This window comes from Xiphophorus couchianus, chromosome 22 (assembly GCF_001444195.1).
Source record: "Xiphophorus couchianus chromosome 22, X_couchianus-1.0, whole genome shotgun sequence".
NCBI lineage: Eukaryota > Metazoa > Chordata > Actinopteri > Cyprinodontiformes > Poeciliidae > Xiphophorus > Xiphophorus couchianus.
The window spans coordinates 13,489,808-13,511,009 of record NC_040249.1 but is presented as its reverse complement, the minus strand read 5'-3'; the positions used below and the strand labels follow the sequence as shown (position 1 = coordinate 13,511,009).

The 21,202-nt window shown below is 36.0% G+C and overlaps 4 protein-coding genes across 7 annotated transcripts in view; 1 reads left to right on the top strand and 3 right to left on the bottom strand.

Annotated features, from left to right (window-relative positions):
- Positions 1-214: 214 nt before the first annotated feature.
- Positions 215-2,308, top strand: LOC114137976 (glutathione S-transferase-like). The gene is made up of 6 exons (XM_028006852.1): positions 215-462; positions 548-599; positions 812-944; positions 1,033-1,168; positions 1,244-1,369; positions 1,984-2,308. Exons 1-6 carry the CDS (start codon positions 376-378, stop codon positions 2,119-2,121), a joined length of 672 nt encoding a protein of 223 aa, XP_027862653.1. The 5' UTR covers positions 215-375; the 3' UTR covers positions 2,122-2,308.
- A 183-nt stretch (positions 2,309-2,491) lies between these two features.
- On the bottom strand, positions 2,492-4,893 carry tmem14a (transmembrane protein 14A). 2 transcript variants are annotated; one of them, XM_028006853.1, is made up of 5 exons: positions 4,758-4,893; positions 4,321-4,403; positions 4,031-4,132; positions 2,904-2,991; positions 2,492-2,808 (listed from the first exon to the last, which is right to left on the bottom strand). In XM_028006853.1, the coding sequence occupies exons 2-5, from the start codon at positions 4,388-4,390 to the stop codon at positions 2,766-2,768; spliced, it is 303 nt and encodes a 100-aa protein (XP_027862654.1). In that variant the 5' UTR covers positions 4,391-4,403; positions 4,758-4,893; the 3' UTR covers positions 2,492-2,765. The 2 variants fall into 2 exon arrangements, with proteins under 2 accessions (XP_027862654.1, XP_027862655.1); XM_028006854.1 differs by lacking the exon at positions 4,758-4,893 and adding an exon at positions 4,496-4,663.
- Positions 4,894-5,301: 408 nt separating this feature from the next.
- On the bottom strand, positions 5,302-17,412 carry agpat5 (1-acylglycerol-3-phosphate O-acyltransferase 5 (lysophosphatidic acid acyltransferase, epsilon)). The gene is made up of 8 exons (XM_028006850.1): positions 16,648-17,412; positions 15,355-15,424; positions 15,151-15,266; positions 14,963-15,052; positions 13,256-13,346; positions 12,282-12,443; positions 8,395-8,518; positions 5,302-7,149 (listed from the first exon to the last, which is right to left on the bottom strand). Exons 1-8 carry the CDS (start codon positions 16,864-16,866, stop codon positions 6,924-6,926), a joined length of 1,098 nt encoding a protein of 365 aa, XP_027862651.1. The 5' UTR covers positions 16,867-17,412; the 3' UTR covers positions 5,302-6,923.
- A 2,060-nt stretch (positions 17,413-19,472) lies between these two features.
- mcph1 (microcephalin 1) overlaps positions 19,473-21,202 on the bottom strand; it is a 34,554-nt gene continuing 32,824 nt past the window's right edge. For all 3 annotated transcript variants that reach the window (XM_028007620.1, XM_028007621.1, XM_028007622.1), the window contains exons 14-15: positions 20,075-20,312; positions 19,473-19,982 (exon numbers count right to left, since the gene is read on the bottom strand). In XM_028007620.1, coding sequence (XP_027863421.1) covers positions 19,930-19,982; positions 20,075-20,312 — 291 coding nt within the window. In that variant the 3' untranslated portion in view covers positions 19,473-19,929. The remainder of the gene's footprint in view (positions 19,983-20,074; positions 20,313-21,202) is intronic.

The following is a 21,202-nucleotide window of genomic DNA, read 5'->3' as shown; positions in this document are numbered from 1 at the left end:
TAACTGGGAATTTTAGTTGTGTCAACTGTAATTTACGTAACTTCACGTAAATAATCATGCTAAACATGATTCTTATTTTTCTTTATTTGTAAATAATAGTTAAAAGAAGGCATCTAGACATTTATCCATGATGCTTTGCGGTAATATGTAAATTTACCATGTTGTTATTGGATCATTTCTACCAATCACACTGGCTTCAGGAGTTGTACACGCCTCCATTTTTTTTGTTGCGTCTTTATATTTTGAACCAACAGTGTCTTCTTCCCAGTTCGCAGCTTTTAACTTTGCTCTGTCCAGCTTTTTTTAGTCAAACAGAAGTTTTTGCACTTCTGTCTTTTTTATTCTACGTTCACATAGATTCAATACTCCGCTGTCATGTCTGGAAAAGTTATTCTGCACTATTTCAATGGAAGGGGAAAAATGGAGTCAATTCGCTGGCTTCTTACCGTTGCAGAAGTGGAGGTTTGTTAAGGCAATTATATTAAATCATCTAAGGTATATTTGATACTGTCATGAAATGACTCATTATGCTGCTTTGTGTTTACAGTTTGAAGAGCATTATCTGACCAACAGAGATCAGTACTTAAAACTCCTGAATGGTGGGTTAAACAATAATAATGGACTCTATGTGACTATGACCTATGCAAAATTTAAATTTTTTCATCTTAACTGTTCATCTTTAACCCGCATGTGTTGCATTGTATGCGGAAACACTGTGTTGTAAATGAAGGGAGGAGAACATTGTATGTCTTTTTTTTTTTATTGCTGGGAGTGGTGTTTTGCATGACCTGTTTCTTTATTTTCTCTGCAGAGGGGTCGCTCATGTTTCAACAGGTTCCGCTGGTGGAGATTGATGGCCTTAAACTTGTGCAGACAAAAGCAATCCTGCACTACATCGCAGAGAAATACAATCTCCACGGAAAAGACATCAAAGAACATGTCATGTATGATCCAGCTGAACCACCTGCTAATCTAAATCTGTTTGTTTCTGTGGTTTTTAAATCTTTCGACACGTTTAAACTTCCCCATTAGGATCGACATGTATGCAGAGGGACTGATGGATCACATGGAAATGTTCATGGTCCTCCCCTTCGTCACAGACACCAAACCCAAACTTGACAATATTCGGAGCAAAGCAGAAGAGCGCTACCTGCCAGTATTTGAAAAGGTATGCTGTAATAACTCACTTTTTAAAAAATATAAATCATTCGTAATTAGGGTAATTAAAGCAATAACGTTTCAGGCACTTACTGGACCCGTGTACCTGGTGGGAGGAAAACTAAGCCTTGCAGATGTGCTCCTGGTTGAATGTACTTTGATGCTGGAGGAGAAATTTCCTGACATACTCAAGGAATTTCCCAACATCAAGGTAAGACTGGACCTGCAAAGTCTTGCAAAAGTGTTCATACTCCCTTTATCACCTTTCTTTATTATTAAGTCAGTAATGTGTAGAAACATTTTTTGCTGCTATTATAGCTGCAAGTAATTTTTGGCTATGTCTCTCACCATCTTTGTTTATGTAAATTCTGACCCGTTCTTCCCATTCAATAGTTCAAGTTCAGCCAGATTGGATGGAGACATTTTTTTGACTGGAAATGACACTGGAGATTTCCAGTGTCATTTAAATACTGTATTGAAATTATATGTTTAATGGCTTGTTTAATAGTTAGTCTTCATCTGTATGTAGGCCAAAAAGTTGATGAGTTAGGCAAATCTCTTTCCATTTGCAGATGCAGTTTTCAGATTTGTGTTTGGAAACCATTTTTTTCCTTTCACATCACAGCAATTCACCATTTTATCTCATAAAACACATTGTTTCTGGTTGGAATGTTACAAAATGTGCAAAAGTTCAAGCGATGTGAATTCTTCTGCAAAGTACAATGCCTCAAACATTTCTTTCCTGTTTTCCTCCCCAGTCATCAGCCTTCACTACTTAATCTGTGTTGAATTAAAAAAATTATTCTTTTGCATTTTCTTGTTCAGTCCTTCCAAGGCAGGATGACTCAAATCCCAGCCATCAGCAGGTTTCTGCAGCCGGGCAGCAAGAGGAAGCCGTTGCCAGATGAAGGTTACGTCAAGACAGTCAAGGAAGTGTTCAACATCACAGGACCCTTTCCATAATACTCTCTTCCACCAAAATCTGGTTCATTAATCAAGAAAGCACTAATAAACCTAATCATGTGAACATCTCTGGTGTAGTTCTGTTGATAACACTGGACTGAAAAACTAATCTTATTCACAGGAGTTGATTGGTGGAACCTTTTCAAAAAGGCGTAAACTAAGTAAATGGAGAAGTTTTGAGATGACATCTCAGAGGCTGTTGTGTTTTTGTTTATAATCACAGGGCTTTAGAAAATTTTATATAAAAAAAATATGCACTGTACAGGTCAAATTTCTTCAGTTTTTGTGCTTTTACAAATATTTTAGACATGGTTCCTTATTTACTGTTTCCCAATTGTAGACATGCAAGAATTAAAGGTTACAGTTTCAATTATTTAAAATTTTTGATCTTTATTTTCATTTTATTAACAAATATAAAATACAAAAAAAAATGCAGTGTTTAGAAATATTTGCCACAGCAATAAGTAAATTAGAGTTTATTAGCATAATTTTGCTTACAATCACACAGCCTCACGTACAGGTCATGAATAAATTCCTTTTAAAAACTCACAAAAATACAGATTTGGGAGAACAGCTTCCTTTTGTGAAAACTTGCTTGTAGAGAGTCAAGAGTTGTCTGAGTCTGGTCAGTACAGCTTGGTCGGTTACATTATGGTCAGAAGCAACAGGCGAAACACCATCAGCAAACTGAAAAAGAGAGAATAAAACAGCAAATCAGCAGATTTGTTTCAACAGTTCATTGCAAAATCAGCTTTTCTGCAAGATAAGCAATTCTGACTGACCTTAAGCCCGTCATAATCCCCGCTGGCATTAATTTCCCTGATTTCTTGTATCTCATTCCCATGATGACTGCCAGCAACCCAGAGGAGGCTGAAACAAAGACCAAAATCAAGTTTGTGAAATGAAAGAAACCCCCTGACATGAAACAGTGAAAACACATACTTAACATATTATTTTCCTCAGTAAATATATTCCTGAAGAGGCCGTCCTCATGGAATTCTCAAAAAATGTTTATAAGTTCCACACATAAATATTAAACACATTTGCTGAAATGTATTCAGTTTTTTTTGTAAAAATGACGGTATCAAGGTGTCTCCTTTGTGGAGAAACTACCCACATGAATTGCTCAGGTATGATTTTGACCCATCTTTTCATTCAAACTGTAAAGGGTTTTCAAAAGCTCTTTGCAATTGTTCATTGTCCCTTGAACAAATCTTTTGATTATTTTCATTGGATGTCAGAAATCTTTCATGGAGAAGTTGGTGGCTCTCGGCAGACACACATAGCCTTGATAAAATTAATATTGGTATAGGTTATTACGATGTTAAAAAAACAACGTAATAACGTAAAAATTACATAATTTCAAACCATTTCCTAAGTGACATAAATACTGTACAGTTCGGTTGAAAAATAAACTTTTTCTATCAGGGAGAAATCAGGGTTTTCTCCCCTTTAAATTTGATTTCTACCAGATTTGTTCATTTTCAGTTAAATTTTATTGGATATTTGTAACATAAGTTGGGAAAAGGTTACTTATTTATCATCTTCTCATGTTTATGTCGTAAGACTAGCATTTCAACAGGCATCGTACATTTTATACGCTCTAAAGGTATCTAAACAGAGTCATCAATATGTTGTGTAATAAGGTTGCAAAACTCTTGGGAGGGCTCTTGGTCGTTACCCAACATGTTTCGTCTGTGAGGCTTTGATGATCTAAAGATTGACAGATTCGCTTTCGATGCATTTTTGCAGCTTCTCTTCTTCACATTTTCATTAATCATTAACTGTGTCATTTCACTTCATTACACAACATAAATCAATAAACTTACTTCTTTGTATGTGTGGATTAGGCTTTCTTGATTTTCTTTTTAGCCAAGATAAGGTCCAATTAACATTAATATATACTAACCCAACAGCACCAGGATATCTTTTGGATCATTGGAGACGTTATAGGCTCCATACGCAGATAATCCACCAAAAACTAAACCAGCAATCAGGGACATCACGCTGCCTGCAATCATTTAAAGACAGCGAGGATAAGAAAATACATAACTTTGAGAAGGAGTTCTATGAAAATTCAAATTCAAAAATACTTTATTGATCCCAAAAGGAGATTAAGTGTTGTTGTAGCTAATTAAGTCTTCAAAAAGTTGATGTAAAAAATTGAAAATTAATAGAAATGAAATTAGTACGTTTAACCTTTTCTCTTATATCCCATAAATCCACCAAAAATGATGGCTGCAGCATAGCCGAAACCAATCCAGTCCATTGCCAGTGCAGAGCTGCAAACACAACGTTGACTTTTTAAATTGTTTGCATGAAAAAAGGAGTAGAACAATCAACTAAAACGAGAAATAATTCAATTAGCACATACAGTCCCGTAAAAGGCTTAGCTAACTCTGAACATCGACTGAGTTCAACTTCCTTAGCATTGCTCCGCAATGTTAATCTCTGTAGTACACAGGATTAACAGCTAGATGTCGCTGTTCGTCTTTCCGTAACACAAGCAAGCTACTGCAGAACAACCGAGGATAAAACGAAGAAATAGGCTCTTAATAAGGCGACTTTTTTTAGACACATATTCTTATCTTACACCAAATAAATAGCTCCCAGATCGCTGAGAAACTCTTTCTTACCTGTCGTCCAAATCAAAGATCAGCACTGACAGATTTCAATTTGTGGTCCTACACTTCCTGCCGTTGCTGCTCACCCATCAGACTGCGCATGGCAGATTTGGTTAATGTTGTGTTCGCTGACCTTGATCAAAATTGGAAATGTGACTAGATTAGTTTGTTTGCTACCCGGACGAACTAATCTAGAACTAACTAAGCTCTGATCTCCAGACGCTTAGTATAGCGAACTAACGTCAGTACAAAATGTCGTTAATAATATTCTTGTTCAGATTTTGATTTATGTTTGGACCTGATACTAAATAAAATACAAGTACTTAAAAGAATCGGTGTTGTGATCATCTTTTTGTCAGTCCTCCTGGCCTAGTACCATCTTTTTCTTTTCTTTTGAATGCTGATATCGAATCATAAGGGATAATACTCATAGTGGAAATAGATTTGATATGATTTATCATGGGTTCCTTGTTTTATATCACAATAACCTAAAATGTTGCCGGTTTATCTCCATAGACAGTAAATTATCTTAAAAAAAGAAAGGTAACATAGAAAATTTAATTCCCCAGAAAAAAAAAAAATCTTTATTTCCATCTGACCCCAAGGTTCCACACCTCAAACCACGTTACAGGTTTCATTGTTTAATAATAGTCTTCAAAAAGTATAAATCAAAGCATTTTTAGAGCAAAAAAAGCCACTATGAGCTGTAGACAACATGACCACAAGCTGCTGTAAGAGTCGAGTCCAGCAAAGCAGACTGGTGCAGTCACCTGGTGGAGAAGAGCCACTGTGGCCCCCCAAAAGAGAAGGCACAAACTGATGGCATTTAAATACCGTCTACAGAGTTTCCTGACGATGTTACAAGTCCGCTCTTGTCAGGATAAAAATGAGTATAAAATGGCTGACAAGGATTTTTTTTTTTTTTTTTTAAAGGAAGGATTATTCAAGTGAGGTATCAGAGCGGCATGTAAAAACGATGCGATTGCTGTACTAAGATGAAGAAAACACAAGAGATTAACAGTAGAGGAGGACAAGACTGCTTACAGATAAAGTGATAAGTGGAAAATGCAATGGTTTTCTCTTATAGTAAACAATGGACAAAGTGCATTTCTTAATACAATGATGTGATAATACAAATGGCTTTCAGTGCACCTGCAATATATACTGGTATCATGGCTTTGTCAGCATTTTGTTAGGTAGATACTTTCACATGAACTGTGAGGTGGTGTAATAAATGTAATGAAACTGGTTACTTTACTGAAATAAAAGAAAAGAAGACGGAAGCAAATCTGAATCTGTAAGTCTGAGCTAAAAACAAAACACGTAAAACACACAAAGACGCTCTCCACACGACATTATGGCAAACACCAGCTTTTGGCAACGACTGACACTTTAAAGGTTTGAGTAATATTTTACACTGGTAGAACACATTTTACATCGTCGGCGCACATTCTTCCACGCGAGCTCCATGACAAAGAACTGTGCTCAGAAACAATCCAGCAGATTGCATTCTCAGTTTCTTCACATTTGCATGAATAAATGTGAATTTAGCGCTACATTCGAAGTCATAAGACAAAATGTTAAAAAAGGACGTCAGCGTGACTATTTAAGTATGGTAAACAGAGAGGCTGGTGTCGTGTTCATGGACCCCCACGGGGGGGAGCTGTGCGCTGTTTTGTTCTGCCAGTGTAAAAACATCACTTTGTGTGATAAAAGTGCATAATCCGCCAGATATGGGACTTGGCTTAAAAGTATTACAACTGGTACTGACTAGTCAGTGCACTTAAGTTATGACTTGTTTTTTGTTGTTTAGGTAACCAGCTCACTTGGCTTTTAAAAAATAACATGATCTTTAAATATTGCCAAAGATTGATGGAAAAACTGCATGCTAATTTGGCAAAATCTAATAACATCAGGATATTGTTCTATTTAAATTTTGAGAAATGTATGACGTTGCAATAAATCTGTTATATATATATATATATTTTTTTTTTTACATAAAGGTTCAAGTATTTCTCAGTGTCTCCGGTCAACAGCTGGACAGTCGAACACTCTTGGATCTGATCAGGTGCGGCTCTGCATCTAAAACACACTGAGCGTTTCTGCGATGCAGGAAAGGAGCCCCTCTCTTCGCGTCTTCCCCGTGTCTCACCATGGCAGTCGTCTCCCCTACAGCTTTTAGGGAGAAATGTTCATCCAGAGCCAGCCCAGCAGTGTTCCGTAAACCCAGGTTCTCACGTAAAGTTTTCTGCCGTTCTCCGTCAGCAGCATTGGCAGTGTTAGCCCTCCCAAAATTAGCGCAGAGGGAAGGGACTTGGAGAGGTTCAGTGGAGAGATTCTGCCCTCGCCGGGGAATCTGCACTTTTTATCCGGATCCTCTGACTCGTAGAAATCTGTCAACATCCTTTAAGGAAAAAAGAGAAAAAGAAAGACGTACGGGTCTCTTAGGGGGGGTTCATGCTGTCGGAGAAGTGCAAGAGGGAATGAAAATAAACTGCAAAGTGAAAGGAACTGGGCAGAACCAGCAGTTACAGCACAAACACAGGTCAGGCTTTTTTGTTGCTGAACTGGCAATGAAATCAATTATTTTAATCCAATAAAACGACTGACTTTACTTCTTTTGGGAAATAAACTTCATTCTTTTCAACAACATGGGAAGCTTTAATAACATGTTCAGCTTAATTCAAAAAATATTATAAAAGCAAGTTTATTTTATTAATACAAAATATTTTAATGTTTTAAGTAAAGAAAAAAAAAAAGAGTAATGGTTCCATTTGTGACATAAGAAATCAGCTTTTAAAGGTAATGCTCCCTTTTAATTTAGCATCAGCTTAACAGTGTTTCAGTTCAGTCATGATCCAAGAGACTTGAATGGAAATTTGATTTCCAGAATGACTGGAAGTTGTCCTGAAGATCTGATCTGCAATGGACTGGTTACATATTCATGTATTAGAGTGGCCTAGTTAAAGTCCAGACCTAAATCTGATTGAGGATCTGTTAGAAAGTTGATGTTCACAGACTGTCGCTAGCCAATCTGGTAGAACTGTTTACTTTGCAGAAAAGAACGAGGAAAAAAGACCCTCTAGATCTCCACATGTGTAAATCTGACAAACACTAAATGCTTTTAGTTATAACTGCAATGAGAAATGGTTGTACAATGTATCAAATTAATAGAATAACAAGGTTACGGTCAACATACCATACTATTAAGATTATTATTTGCATAAACAATGTTTCTTCACTATCACTATGGCATATTTTGTATTGTTCCCATACATAAAATATCCCATCCCAATAAAATACCCAAGTAATTTTTTTGTCAAAAGTGATTTTTTTGCCTAAATGATCTTTTAGCAATAAAAAGGGAGTAATTTTTTTTCTTTGCAAAGACTTAGGCCATTATCTTAGGAACAACATGACAACATGGAGATTTGTGGTAAAATGACAAAATGTTTGGCAAAAGTTCTACGTTTTTCTGTAAAACCTAATTATAAAGTGTAGAATTTGAAAGATCTAAAGTCAGACTTTTAAAATAAAGTAGCAATTCTCTTCCACATACAGTTAAAGTTTGGTTCTTCAAAAAATAAAATTAAATAAATAAATCACTCATACTTCACAAGGACTGGTCTGCATTTCAACACACACTTACCGGTCCTTCATTTCGAAGCGGTTGTGCATCCACCTGCGGAAAAGCTCGGGCTCCAATGGGATTCCCTTGATGTCCACACGGTCGAAGTGGATGTGGATGCGGGGACATTCCTTGCATAGAAATTCTGTCAAACATAAAAAATAAAAAGAGGCTAAACAAAAACAGGAAGTCCCTTTCAGCAAAGAGGCACGTACAGCGAGCTCTTAAAATCGGCGCAGGGTGACAGTGATGGAGTGGAGCTGCTGGGATGCAGAGCTGAAACAATCTGCAGCCTGAGGGGGGGAAGAGCAGCAAACAAGTCTGAGAACTTGTAAAGAGCAAATATCTCAATTAGTTCATTAGCTTCATATTTATTGTCCATTTTTAATACTACAATGCAAAATTTTATACATTTTCAACATGAAGCCTCCAGCCAAATTACGTGCCCGGTCGATCAGTGGAGAAACAAAAGTCAGAGTGCCTGAGAAGGTCACACATAAAAGCGTAACCAAGAGTTAAGGCTCAAGGCTACACGTGTATCCCCCTGAGAACCTCAGGTTCCTGTTTCCACAACATGCAATATTATCAGGAAATGTGCCGCCGAAGGCCAAAAGAGGAAACTTGATCGAAGACCACAGCGACGTGCTGCTTCACTGCTAGAAAGAGCATCTATAACACCAGCTGCTCAGATTTACACCGGCCTTCAGACACAACATACGGCAGCTTAATGATTATCCATAACTCAGTGAGATACGGAGGCTCCGGAAGAGCAACAAAGAATTTAACTAAAAACACATTACATCGAGAAAATGCAAGAGAAGGCAGAGCTGGCTCCGTTAGAGCAAACAAATCTCCACAACAACTTAAACAACAACTACATGGAACAGAAGAAAGAAATCAACTCTCTATTCTGGAGAACCAAACATCACCTCATAATCTAAATAACATTTATGCACTTTAATAAATAAAGTCAGAGGTGTCAATCACTAGAAGTAATAAGTACTTCATTGGAACAATTTTAATAAAATAAATCTATTGATTTCTTCAGTAATACGTATTTTTAACAAACTGAAAAAAGAAAAGATTATTTCTTCCGCTATGATAACCAAACGTACTGTATATGTTGTTTAACTTTTAATTGACAGAGTTGGAAGAATAAAGTTTCTCTGTAGGATTATTTAGTTGTTTTTTTTCCCCAAGTAAAACTTTTAATCAGCAGATTTTCACTATAATATAAGCTTCAAAAACTCACAGCAGATATAAGGGGAAAAAAGACTAAATTTGGTTTCTAAGGTTCCCTGGAGATACAAAGATGTCATGACTATGCAGTAGTTCTCTCACAGTGAGCTTTATTATGCTCACAGTTCTTGGCCTTAACTTAGACTTATTAGACCAGACTTGTTTGCTGCAGTTCCAGTAGATTTAAACATACAACTATTGTTTTGACTGTAGATAAATGTTTATGTGATGTCTGGGTTTTCCTTCTGGACTCGTTTTCCGTGCAAACTGATCTCAGATAAATGGGAGACAATGAAGGACAGATGAGTAACTCTAGTCAAGTTCTGTGAGATGTTTCCATCATGTGACACGATGCTACTGTAATGACAGGGTTGTTTACTTTAAGATTTTTTGAAACCAGCCAATAAATGTGAAGTGTGTTGCAGTAGTGAGTGTAGTAAACACTCACTATTACTTATAAAAGTAATAAACGTTAAGGGGAAAATACAAATTAAGACTTTGGATCATAAAAACACAGCGACTCTAGAGTCACATGTGGACAATTTCCTGTTTTAACGGACGTCAGGAGAAGGCACAAAAATCAATTGATCTATTGTGTTACTCATTAAGCAACATCATCTGAACAACAACCGTGAAACACGTGCTTTGTGTAAAATAATTGAAATGTAGTTTTAAAAAAACCCAACAAAAAACATACACATTCAGTCCAAGGAGAAACTCGAATATATCTACTGTAGGGCTGAAATGATTAATCGACTATTGAAATAATCGTCAACTACTTTAGCAATTGATTAATCGTCAACTCGAGTATCAAGACTCAAAAAATTCCATTTGCTAAAAAAACATTGTATTCAGAACAGCAAATAATCCAAAACTGTATAACAATAATATTTTCTGTTTAGAACTCCTCAAGTGGCATAGTTTTAGCTTCACTCGAAAGAAATTTTGTAATAATAATAAAAAACAGGATAAAAAAAACCCAACAAACTTTTGTTCTCCGAATGTTGATCTAAAAAAAATGATCAATAGATCAGTCCCACACTATATTGGTGATAAATCAAACAGGAAGGGATGAACTTTTCACACAATGAAGTTAGAAGTATTTTGTTTTAGCTGAAGATACATCCTTTGTGTGCACCACAAGAATATTTTGCATTCAAGGCAATATAATGCTTAAAATAAAAGTACTTTATAAAAAGGCTTAAATAAAAAATCTGCTAAAAGTGTCAATCTTTTTATCTGATTAATCATCAGAATAATCAATTATCTGCAGCCCTAATCTGTCGTCTTTGGCTATTTCACATGATTTACTCTATAGGATTTTACAAATCTAAAATCTCATTTTAAACTTTACAATGGCTTAATTATAGAAAAACAAGAACTCCAGAAGGAAACTAAAATAACTGTTATTTTATGGTTTAAAGTTGAGGTTTAAATTTGTAGTTTATAGATCAACAGTAAAAGTTTTATTTGAATCCAATCCAAATAAATTAATATTTTGGTTTTTGAAAGTCACAGTTCTAACCTGAGCCTTCACAGTGAGTTTAGAGAGCAGCGGCGGTGGCGTGGGCGGAGGCGTGGGTCACTTCCGCTAGCGCCACTAAAGTCACCTTCACCGCATGAGGCCAGGAAGTGCGTGATGAGAGGAATGCTTTTCTATTCTCTGCCTTGTTTGCGAGAAACATCCACGTTTATTCCTGACTGTAACTGGATATTTTTCTCCTGTTGTTGTTTTTTTATTCTAAATTTCCAACAGTGTTTTTCAAAGATCAAGGAACAAACAACAATAATCAGAGACTCCAAAAACACGAGAGTCACGCAGTTTACAGGAAGGCAGGGTTGTTAAAAGGTGATGTTTTCTGTGTGATTAATTACCAGGAAGGCTGAACATAACAATGTTTGTGCAGACTTGAGTAGCCCTGAGAAGGTTTATTAGATTTATTTTTAAAAGAGAATAAATAGCTAATAAATATTCATTTACAGTATCTATTAAATATTCAATCAGTAGCTACTTTTTCTCTTTTAAAATAAAACTAAGGCTACAGGTAGATTCTCAGTGCAACTCCAGTTGAAACAAATATATAAAATAAGGCTGCAGCATAAAAATGAAATTATCTTACTCTCATCTAGACTTCTTTTCTATATATTTTTTCATACTTTTGTAATTTCCACAAGAGTTGCTCTAAACCTTTTGAGTAAATTTAATATGTAAAACATCAACAGCCTGTTTGGAGAATGCCATTCTTTCATTTGTTAATGCACTAATTGGAGAAATGTTAATTCTTTATCAATTAAAATATTATCTTTTAATTTATAGATCCACAAAATGAATAGAAAAGTGGAATTATATTTGTATATTTGAGGGAAAAGTACTTACATGTCACAAAAGTGAACATTTAGTGTGATATAATGTGATAATGATTAGGGATACAGTACATACTTCAATGCATCTTGTAGTTTTTTCATTTTCTGTTGGAATCAAAACTACAATCCCCATCAGAAAATTTGCAAAATAAAAAAACAAAACAAAACATTTCTTTGTCAGGTGTGATAGCTCTTGGGACAAAAACTAATTAATTATCTGATAAAAACAAATGTAAAAAATTCCTTATAAAATTATTTCATGTCTTCATCTTCTTTGAACATGCCATGGGGTTGCAAAGATGTACCTGCCATCGAAGGTGCGGGTTTCCTCTGACCGGAGTCGTCCAGCGTTCCCTCATAAGCTACTGTGACGTCATATACGGCGTCTAGACTTTCATTCATGATGTCAACGGCGAGGTGAGACGCCTTCACCCTGGGTGTGAGAGTGTGCTTCAGAACAGCCAGTCCTGCAAAACAAGTAAATGAATAAAAAAAAAGCAACAGCTGGAATAAATTCAACAGCTGCACAAATATGAAGCAGCTCACATCTGCTCAAACATAATTAGCATGAAAAAGTTTATGATTATTCCTGTTTTAGTCCACAAGGCCAGCTGAAATGAACTGAGCAACACTGCATTAGGTTTTTCCAACTAATTGCATTTGCTGGTGGCGCTTACGATGCTAAAGTGCAGCCTGGCTTCATGTTGTTTGGAGATTCTGTGGAGATTAAGCCTATCTCCGGGACACAGCTCTGAATATCACCTTCCCCTTTAATCCACATAAATCGCTTGGGACGGATGGCATGTGCTCATCAGTTTATCTGCTGAGTGAGGCATTAGTGAGCAGAGAATGGTCCCACATTAACCAAGGACTAACTAATTGTGTGGTGACTGACTGATTGTCTATGTGGCTTCAATTTTGGTAATCCTAAGGGAGCTAAAACAAGAAATATTTTGTCTGATTTACAGACAGAAAATAAGATTTTGTTTCTTTTTATACCGTGTACGTAAATGTCTGTTTTAACTTTATTTGTGCCGGTTTTTACAGTCAGAAGTTTTTGTTTTTCTAAAAAGGAAAAAAAAAAAAGCATTATAAATAGCATGCAACTTCAGGATCTAGGGGTTTTCTAAATTTACTCATGGATACTGCAGCTGCCTGCAAGGTGACCACAGGTTGCATAACTAACTCAGCTGTTTTCCAGATGTGAGCTGTTTGCAGTGAAACAGTGTGCATGCAGTCTGCACAGCAGCAGTGAGAGGCTGCTGAATCCTGCCCCCACCTTCTCTCTCAGCAAACTTCTGACTGTCGGTGATAACATTCTTCAGCTCTGGATTATACCGAGTTCCTTCAGGAAAAATGACAAGGTACATCTGTGGGGGGAAAAAAGAAAAATAAACATTCAGATGGAGGTGATATTGAGTAAATGAAAGTTCAAAATGTACAGGAATGTACAATGTACAGGATTTATTAGCGAGGAAACTGATTTTGCATGGTAAAAGGAATCTCCTGACAGAGTTAAATCATTTAAGCCAGATCATTTTTCAGGATTCTAGCTGACAAATATTTGTTCAATTTTATCATTAGCTTTTAATACCAATAAGAAGACTTCACACATTTGTTTGTTCTTCTATAAAAATAATAAACAAATCAAGAGAATAAAGTTTTTTTCCTCCCATTAGGGGCTAATTAAACTCATTAAATAAAAGTAATCTGAATGGCATCTCTAATCCCAGGTTATTGGCATAGTTTCCCAGCATCATTGTTATATTGCAGATTTTTTTCTTTGTGAACACAAGTTTTACAACAGAGCTTTCATTGTACTAATTTGGCTCTAAATAAAGGGTTTAACGCAAGAAACAATAAAAAGAAACAAGTCCTGTTTTTGTTACCTTAGAAAACTTCCAAGACAATCTGAAAATGGTCTGGAATAAAAACCCTATCTACTAGTGAATAAATACCAACAGTAAAACCAATTCATATGATTACTCTATTTAATAATGTAATCAGTTATGCCTGTTTATTTTACAGTGCTGTGAAAAGCAAACTCCTCTTACAGATTCTGTTTGGCTGGATTACAATTTTGTAAAGATGAGTGGTCAAACTTCCTGCACAGCGCCGTAAACTCACTGCAAGTTATTACAAGCACTTGGTTACAGTTGCTGCTGCTAAAGGTGAACCAACCAGTTATTAGATTAAGGGAGTAGTCACTTTTCTTCACACTGGGCCATGTAGGTTTAGATTTTTGTTTTCTCCCTAAAAATTACACACCTTAATTTAAAAATTGCGTTTGTGTTTACTTGTTGTCTTTGACTAATGTTTAAATTGCTTTGAGGTTCTGAGACACTCAAACATGACAAACATGCAAAAAAAAGAGGAAATAAGAAAGTGGGCAAATGTTTTTCACACAGCTGAATCTATTTCTGTTTGCTTGAAACATAAAAGTGTGACAACAAAGAAAAGACAGACAAAATCTATAAGCAGGTCAGCTTTCTTTCACAGCAGTGTATGTTTAAGAACAAGTAAACTAAACTGTAACTGTGTCAATATGAAAAGGTCCCCGCAATGTTAGCAGTATTTGGATTGCACAACTGCACACACCATAATCTCTCAAGAGTCAAATCCAAAAAACATGATTACAAACAAGCCTTGCAACTCAATCTGCACTGCTTTTCACATCAGTGAAACTTTATATGATTGCTCTAAATTTTAACATACAAACTAAAGGTTAGAAATAAAAGGTTTTTATGCACATATTCACTTGATTAACTAAAAGAAAAAGTGTTGGGGACTTATTAGCAGAAACTTTCAAATGACTGAAATAATAAAAAAGTGTTTCCAGATTCCAATGTCACTATCTCACTAATGCAAAATGTGTTGGAATTAAACAGATGCTGAAATAAAAAAGGCTATGACACAAGGTACAGATGTTGATTTCACCAACTGTTTGCTGTGGTCTTGTCATTTTTTCCCAGAGCTGCGTACTTACTGGAGCTCCACATCGAGTCTGACTGAGAAGCTTCCTTTTCATGGCCTTTTCATTAAACTTTGCACTTCTTTTCACAAAGACTCCCCCATGCTAAAAGGAAAAACAAACAAAATATAACAAATAGTAAGAAAGAAAATGGGGATTTTTTAGATTATAATTGGTAGAGGATTTCTTAATGCCTGCTTCACCTGTGAAAAATACCAGCCGTACAACGGGAGCCACTTGAGTCCATCTTTTAGGACGTATCTGACATGACCGATGGCACTTTGTCTGATGGCCAGCATGTCGGCGATAATCCAGTCAGCTAAAAAGATAGACAAAAAAAAAAACAACCTTCAACAGACATTTCTATTTAATTATAGTTTGAAGCTGTATATACAAATACTGTATACCTGTGCATTGATGATTAGAAAGGTAGATGACGTTCTCTTTATTCTTTGGTATATCTCCATATATAATTATCTAAAGCAAAAGAGAATTAAATTTTTAAAAACAGGTCAAAAAAATAGATGGTGAAAATATTTAACTCCACGGTAACAAGTTTATGTTTTAGATTGCTGATCACATGTACAGGAACGCCTTGAACAGATTTGTAAAATCACCTAAAGTATGTTCGCCTTGGAGTAAAAATCACAACAAAAATACTTTAATAAGTAACTTTTAATTTCAGTACATTTATTTATCCATCCAGATTACAATTAAGCTAACAGTTGTGTTTTTGGATTGTGGGAGGAGGAAACTGGAGTACCCAGAGAAAACCCATGATGGCATGGGGAAAAACAAGGCCATGTAGAAAGACTCCAGCCTGGGATTCAAACCCAGATCTACGGCATCTCAAAAGAAATTTGAGATGATGCTATTAATGGTAAACATTGCAATAACAATATCAGGTATGATATATGCCTGTATTCTTCTTTCTTTGCTTTCTCATCTGTGCTCCAATCACTCTATGACCTTTAGCATTTTGTTCAATGTCATTAGAGTCCAGTGTGAGCATCTGCTGCCATAAGACTCAATAATTACATTAACATGCATATTAAAACACCTGAAATGTATAAGACAACAATCATTAAACACTGAACAGTTCTTTGCAATAAGAGTATTGCACACACTGATATTAATATTGTTTTTTCTCTCAAACTCAGAAAAAGTGCTCAAAGTAAAAGATTAGATTTTTCTAAGTCTAGTTAGATTACACCACTGCAATTAAAAGTGAATTTATTTTACAGATTTTTACCAGACAAACAAATGAGACCAGAAGAGTCTAAAAGAAACTCAATCAAGGTTTAGCTTCCAACCTATTCTGCTGTTATCAACAATCTGGGAATTTATATTCAGCACTCTAATCTTATCAAATACTCCTGCATCTAATATTGAACTTTCACATTATCATAGTATGCAGAAAGACTTTTATGGCGGGTTCTTTATCGTGATTTGTCTACACACACCCCTCTGTGCAAGGTGTGGCAAGAAGGCGTCAGAGAAAAATGCAGACTTTCTTCCCACCCAACTGGTTCATCAGGATTGCTTATAAAAAACGTAGTCAATTACTTTTACCTTAATTATTGAATAGATTTCAAGAGACTTTAAAAGTTGCACAAATGCAATGTTTTTTTTATGAGAAACAGGCCTTCAGAACTAAACATCAGTTCAGTTTCATGCACACAAAGTGAAGGTTTACTCACCTCAACCCCTGTATAGTTTTCAAAGAAGAACAGGACCATGCTCTGGTAAATGCAGTACAGTCGGTCGTCTAATTTATGGTAAAGCCTTGCTGGTAAGACGGTGGAAAGTAACCGCCAGATCCCCCATGACAGAACGTATGCTGGGGCTGTACCCAGCATGATGGTGGCAGGAAACCAGTACCGCAGCGAGTATGTGTGCACAACAAGAGAGAGCAGCATGGTGGCAGCTCTTTTACAAATCCCTGAAGTCGGCTGTTGGACCAGTACCACACACTGTGATTATATTTCAACGTACCCTATCTGTACCACCGCACACCTGGCCTACTTTCAACACACCTGCCCCGAGAGGTCAGCATAGGAAAGTGAGAAAGCTGCAGAAGGAGGCAAAAAATTTACCCTTGTAGGCGAGAAAAGCAGTTCACAAACTCAGCTTAAGCTGCAGCACCGGAAAAAGAAAACAACATTAAGTTACGGGAATTATCTCAACGTGTCAGAAACATCCATGGAAACGAGAACAGTTCTAACTCCGAACTGTACAAGTTAAGTAAAAAGCACTAGCCGATAATAAAAACGAGTCAGGCCAAAGTAGAAGTTTTCGCCTTCCCTCTAAACTGTCTCTTCTAACGCTGGAAGGACCACAAAATCCAAAGAAAAAGTCAAACTAGTTGCTAAAAAGAAAAAAAAAAATACTTTATTTCCTGCCTCAGTTCATTTTTATCCGGCTCCTAGCTTACAGCAGCAAATGTCACACACGCCTCCCTACGTCACGACGCGTTAGAGCAGTGAGGAAGGTGATTGGCTAAGTGATGCAATAGAAGGCGGCGAAGGAGCAGCTTCAGTATGGCAAGCAATTGTAACACATCTTTTTTAGATAAAAAGTTCCTTTTTTTAAAGGTATAGTTCCTGTCTACTGAAATGTTTAAGATTAGGAGCGGTCAGTATATCTTACGTGGAGTAGAAAAGTTTATTTTCGTCTTAAATGAGCATAAATCCAGAGGCTAACAGCCAGTCAGGGGCTAAGAAAGCCAGGAAATCTTCTTTGAGTGCACTGAAACTGCTTGCAGAAGTGTGAATATTTTTTTTTACTAATCTTTGTTTGTACCTGCAATAGTTCCATCAAAGCAAAGGAGGGTGTACATGTGGTGGTTCTCCATGCTTAATATTAATTTATGCACAAATTTAAGAAAGGAAATTAGAAGGTTTTATGAGCTGCAGCTTTTATTTATTTAAATAAATATTAATTCTTTGTTTTTGTCTTTTTTTAGTGCCTTGTTTTGAATGTCTGTCACTCACTCCTGGTTCCACCCCTCAAATAAAACCAGGATCATAGTTTAAAAAATGAAGAACATTACCATATTTTGACATAATGAACATTAACTTTTGCAGAGCTTTTTATCATCAAATCAATAACTTTTTGGTATGCATTTGGAAAAATATTATCTTATTAAACAAATAATTGGAATAGAGATGATTTTATTTCTTTAATTAAACCTTCTGATTGTGTCATGGTTTATTGCATAAGTTGGGCGGTAATTTATGGAAAAGTTGATAATTATTTACATAGGAAATTAAGAGAAAAGGCCACCAGCAATACCAGTAGGCTGGTTGAAACAGAACATGCAAAGCATTTCCAGTCAGAGTAACTAATAGAAAAGTAAGACAGCATAATAAATTAATAAGTAATACAGTGTTCCCTTTAATCAGTATAATGTATTTGCTTCACTGTTATACCAGCTATAATGACTGGAAACGCTTAATATGTTCTGTTCTCAGTAAATATTTAATACAGCATAAGTCTGCTTCGGTTTTGGATTCTCTCATACTAGCAGAATTTAAAATACAATATCCAAAACACTGATGCAAGTAAAAATTACATATCAAGGACCCTACAACTAACATATCAATAGAAATTAAGCTAAAGCTAAGAAAAATGCTTTCATTTGTAAAGCTAAAAAACTTTGATGTGTTCTTAGAGGAATTATAGACGTCTACTTTGAAGAGGTCATTAAATGGTAATATTGCTTACCGTAAGGGCACATCTGATTTAATAATGCAGGTCCTGGCTGCAACTTAACCTTATTTTTGCTTAGACTAGCTAAATCAGAGTTCTATTCACCTCAGAACAAATGTACTTTAAAGCTCTATAAAATATTATATTTTTGTACACAAGAGATTTATTATCTGGAGTCTTATTTGGACTTCAAGTAAAGTGAGCACAAATAAGAGGTGTAGCGGGTTATATGGAGAATTAATCTATTCAAAAGTAACATAAAATATCAAAAGGCAAGTAAATATTTAAGGAATGATTGGAAACAAAAGAAACAAATTTTTTAATTTTCTGTCATTTGAATTTGGTGGTATTTCTCATGAAAAGAAGTTTATAGCAATCAGAGCATGTTTACATTTACAGACAAGTTTTCTATCTGTAAAGTAAAAGTTAAGTTGACCGCATCGCTTTATCATAAGACCTTAAGAGACAGCATATTCAGATAAAAAGTCTCAGTGTCTGAAGTCAAATAAACATTGAATCCTGCCTTGATAAAGATGCACATTGATCCAATGTGTAGGACGATTCTATCTTAGCTGACAATACATGAACTCTTGTCACATATTCAGGGTTTTCTGTGCTTTCCGTGAAGCACACAAATTGATCATCTCTTGTTTAAAATCCCATCTAAAACTCAAAGTCTTCTAAAGCAATAATTTTTTTGTCAAAAGAATAAACAAGGTCAACAAAATCTATCAAACTACAGGGTGTCAGAACCATACCAATAACCGATGATTCTAATTGAAAACCTTATTTATTGAAAATAAAACCCAACTACCACATTTAAAAACGTATTTATTAAAAATAACATCACAACACATTTTTATCAGGATAAAAAAGAATTTTCTTATGAACTGGCTAAGCAAGTCTTTCTAAAGTCACATTATCTAATATCCAAACAGCCTGTAGTGGTTTCTACTTAATGTAAACATGTAAATGGCAAGAGAGCAACATACAGTTGCAAAGGCAGTTTGTCAGGCTTCACAGTAACATAAACAAGAGCAGAACTGATGCTACTGAGTAGTAAACGTTTTCCATAGCAAGCTTAAAGCTTTTGAAAAGCAATATATTTGATTGAATTTATATGAACTATATGAAGACACTTAGAAACCGCGAAATTAACAGAGAAAAGAGAAGAACAGCAGGGGTTTGCTGGCGCCTGTTGTGTGATCAGTCACATCAGGCGCTCAGAAGAATTAATAATACTAAACAAAACCCCAAACAATTAGTCCCCATTATTCCAAGTCATAGTTGTCATAAGGTAGGATCTTCAGATTGGTTATGCTATCTGAAAAAGAACAAAACAAAAACAAGAGAAACACATTAACACCCTGAAACAGTAATTTAGCTTTTATCACAGACATTAGAGGACTGTCTTACCCAGAACCCACTGCTCTGACAGGATCCTGCTTCCCTCTGGCCTCCTGCCACTGTACTTCCCTATGCAGATACCTGCTTGCCGAACCGTTTTGCAGGCTGTGCCTCCACACAGCTCGATCAGCTCCACCAGGCCCTGAGTGGGTGGCTGGGAGAGCTTAGACACAAACATGGGTGGCTGGTCTTGGAAGAGGTCCTGCTGGTGCTCTCCTGCAGACAGGTGCCTCTGGAGACGACAGATCTGCGGGAGAAACAGGCATTTGAAATCTGAAGTCCACCTGGTGATTAAATGACCAATTTCCAGATATGCAGATGATGCACAACTTTGTGTTGGTGGTGACACTCTGCTATTAAATGTCCTTCTTAACTCTATCCTAACCAGACACACTGGTCATAGGTCCTGAAATGAGCACAAAGACACTTTGAACATAAGTTTTCTTGTCCACACCCATCAATAGTTATCAAGAACCTTGATGGAGTTTTTATGTTTTGTTTTTGTAAATGTAAGAATGTTCTACCAAAATTAGGAAAACAGGGCTTCTGCAAATTTCAGGAAGATTTTAATACCTTTATAAATGACAATTAAGATCAACATTACCAAAGAAAAATAAACTTTTAAACCTATTTAAAAGCTTATATTTAATTTACTACTAAACTTTAAAAAGATAGATATGACTGTACCCTAAACTGGCGGCATGTGATTTAAGCCTTTTTACACCTACTTTACTAAACTCCAATGCCTACATAACAAACCATTGCATAACAGCTGCAAAAAACAGATTTTAGCCAACTACCAAACACCCTGCTCTCAAGCCAAGACTCATTAAATGTCCAGTTTTCCTTGAAGAAGGAGCCAGTGTTGAATAACATAAGAATAATGTTTATTTTTTTTTTGTTGTAATTGCTGAAACATACAAGGAAGGAATGTTGGCAGCACTCAACATGGCAATGAGTGCTGCCAACATCTTTTGTATTCTTCGCCAAAATTGTACCTCAACACAATTCAGCGTCGGAGGTCCAGAGGTAGCTGTTCTGACATTGTTGCCTGGTTTCTGCTCTGCTCTGTCAAAAATTGTGCTCCATTCAAAACCATGTGCAACGTACTTGATCTACAATAGCTGGACTCCAGTT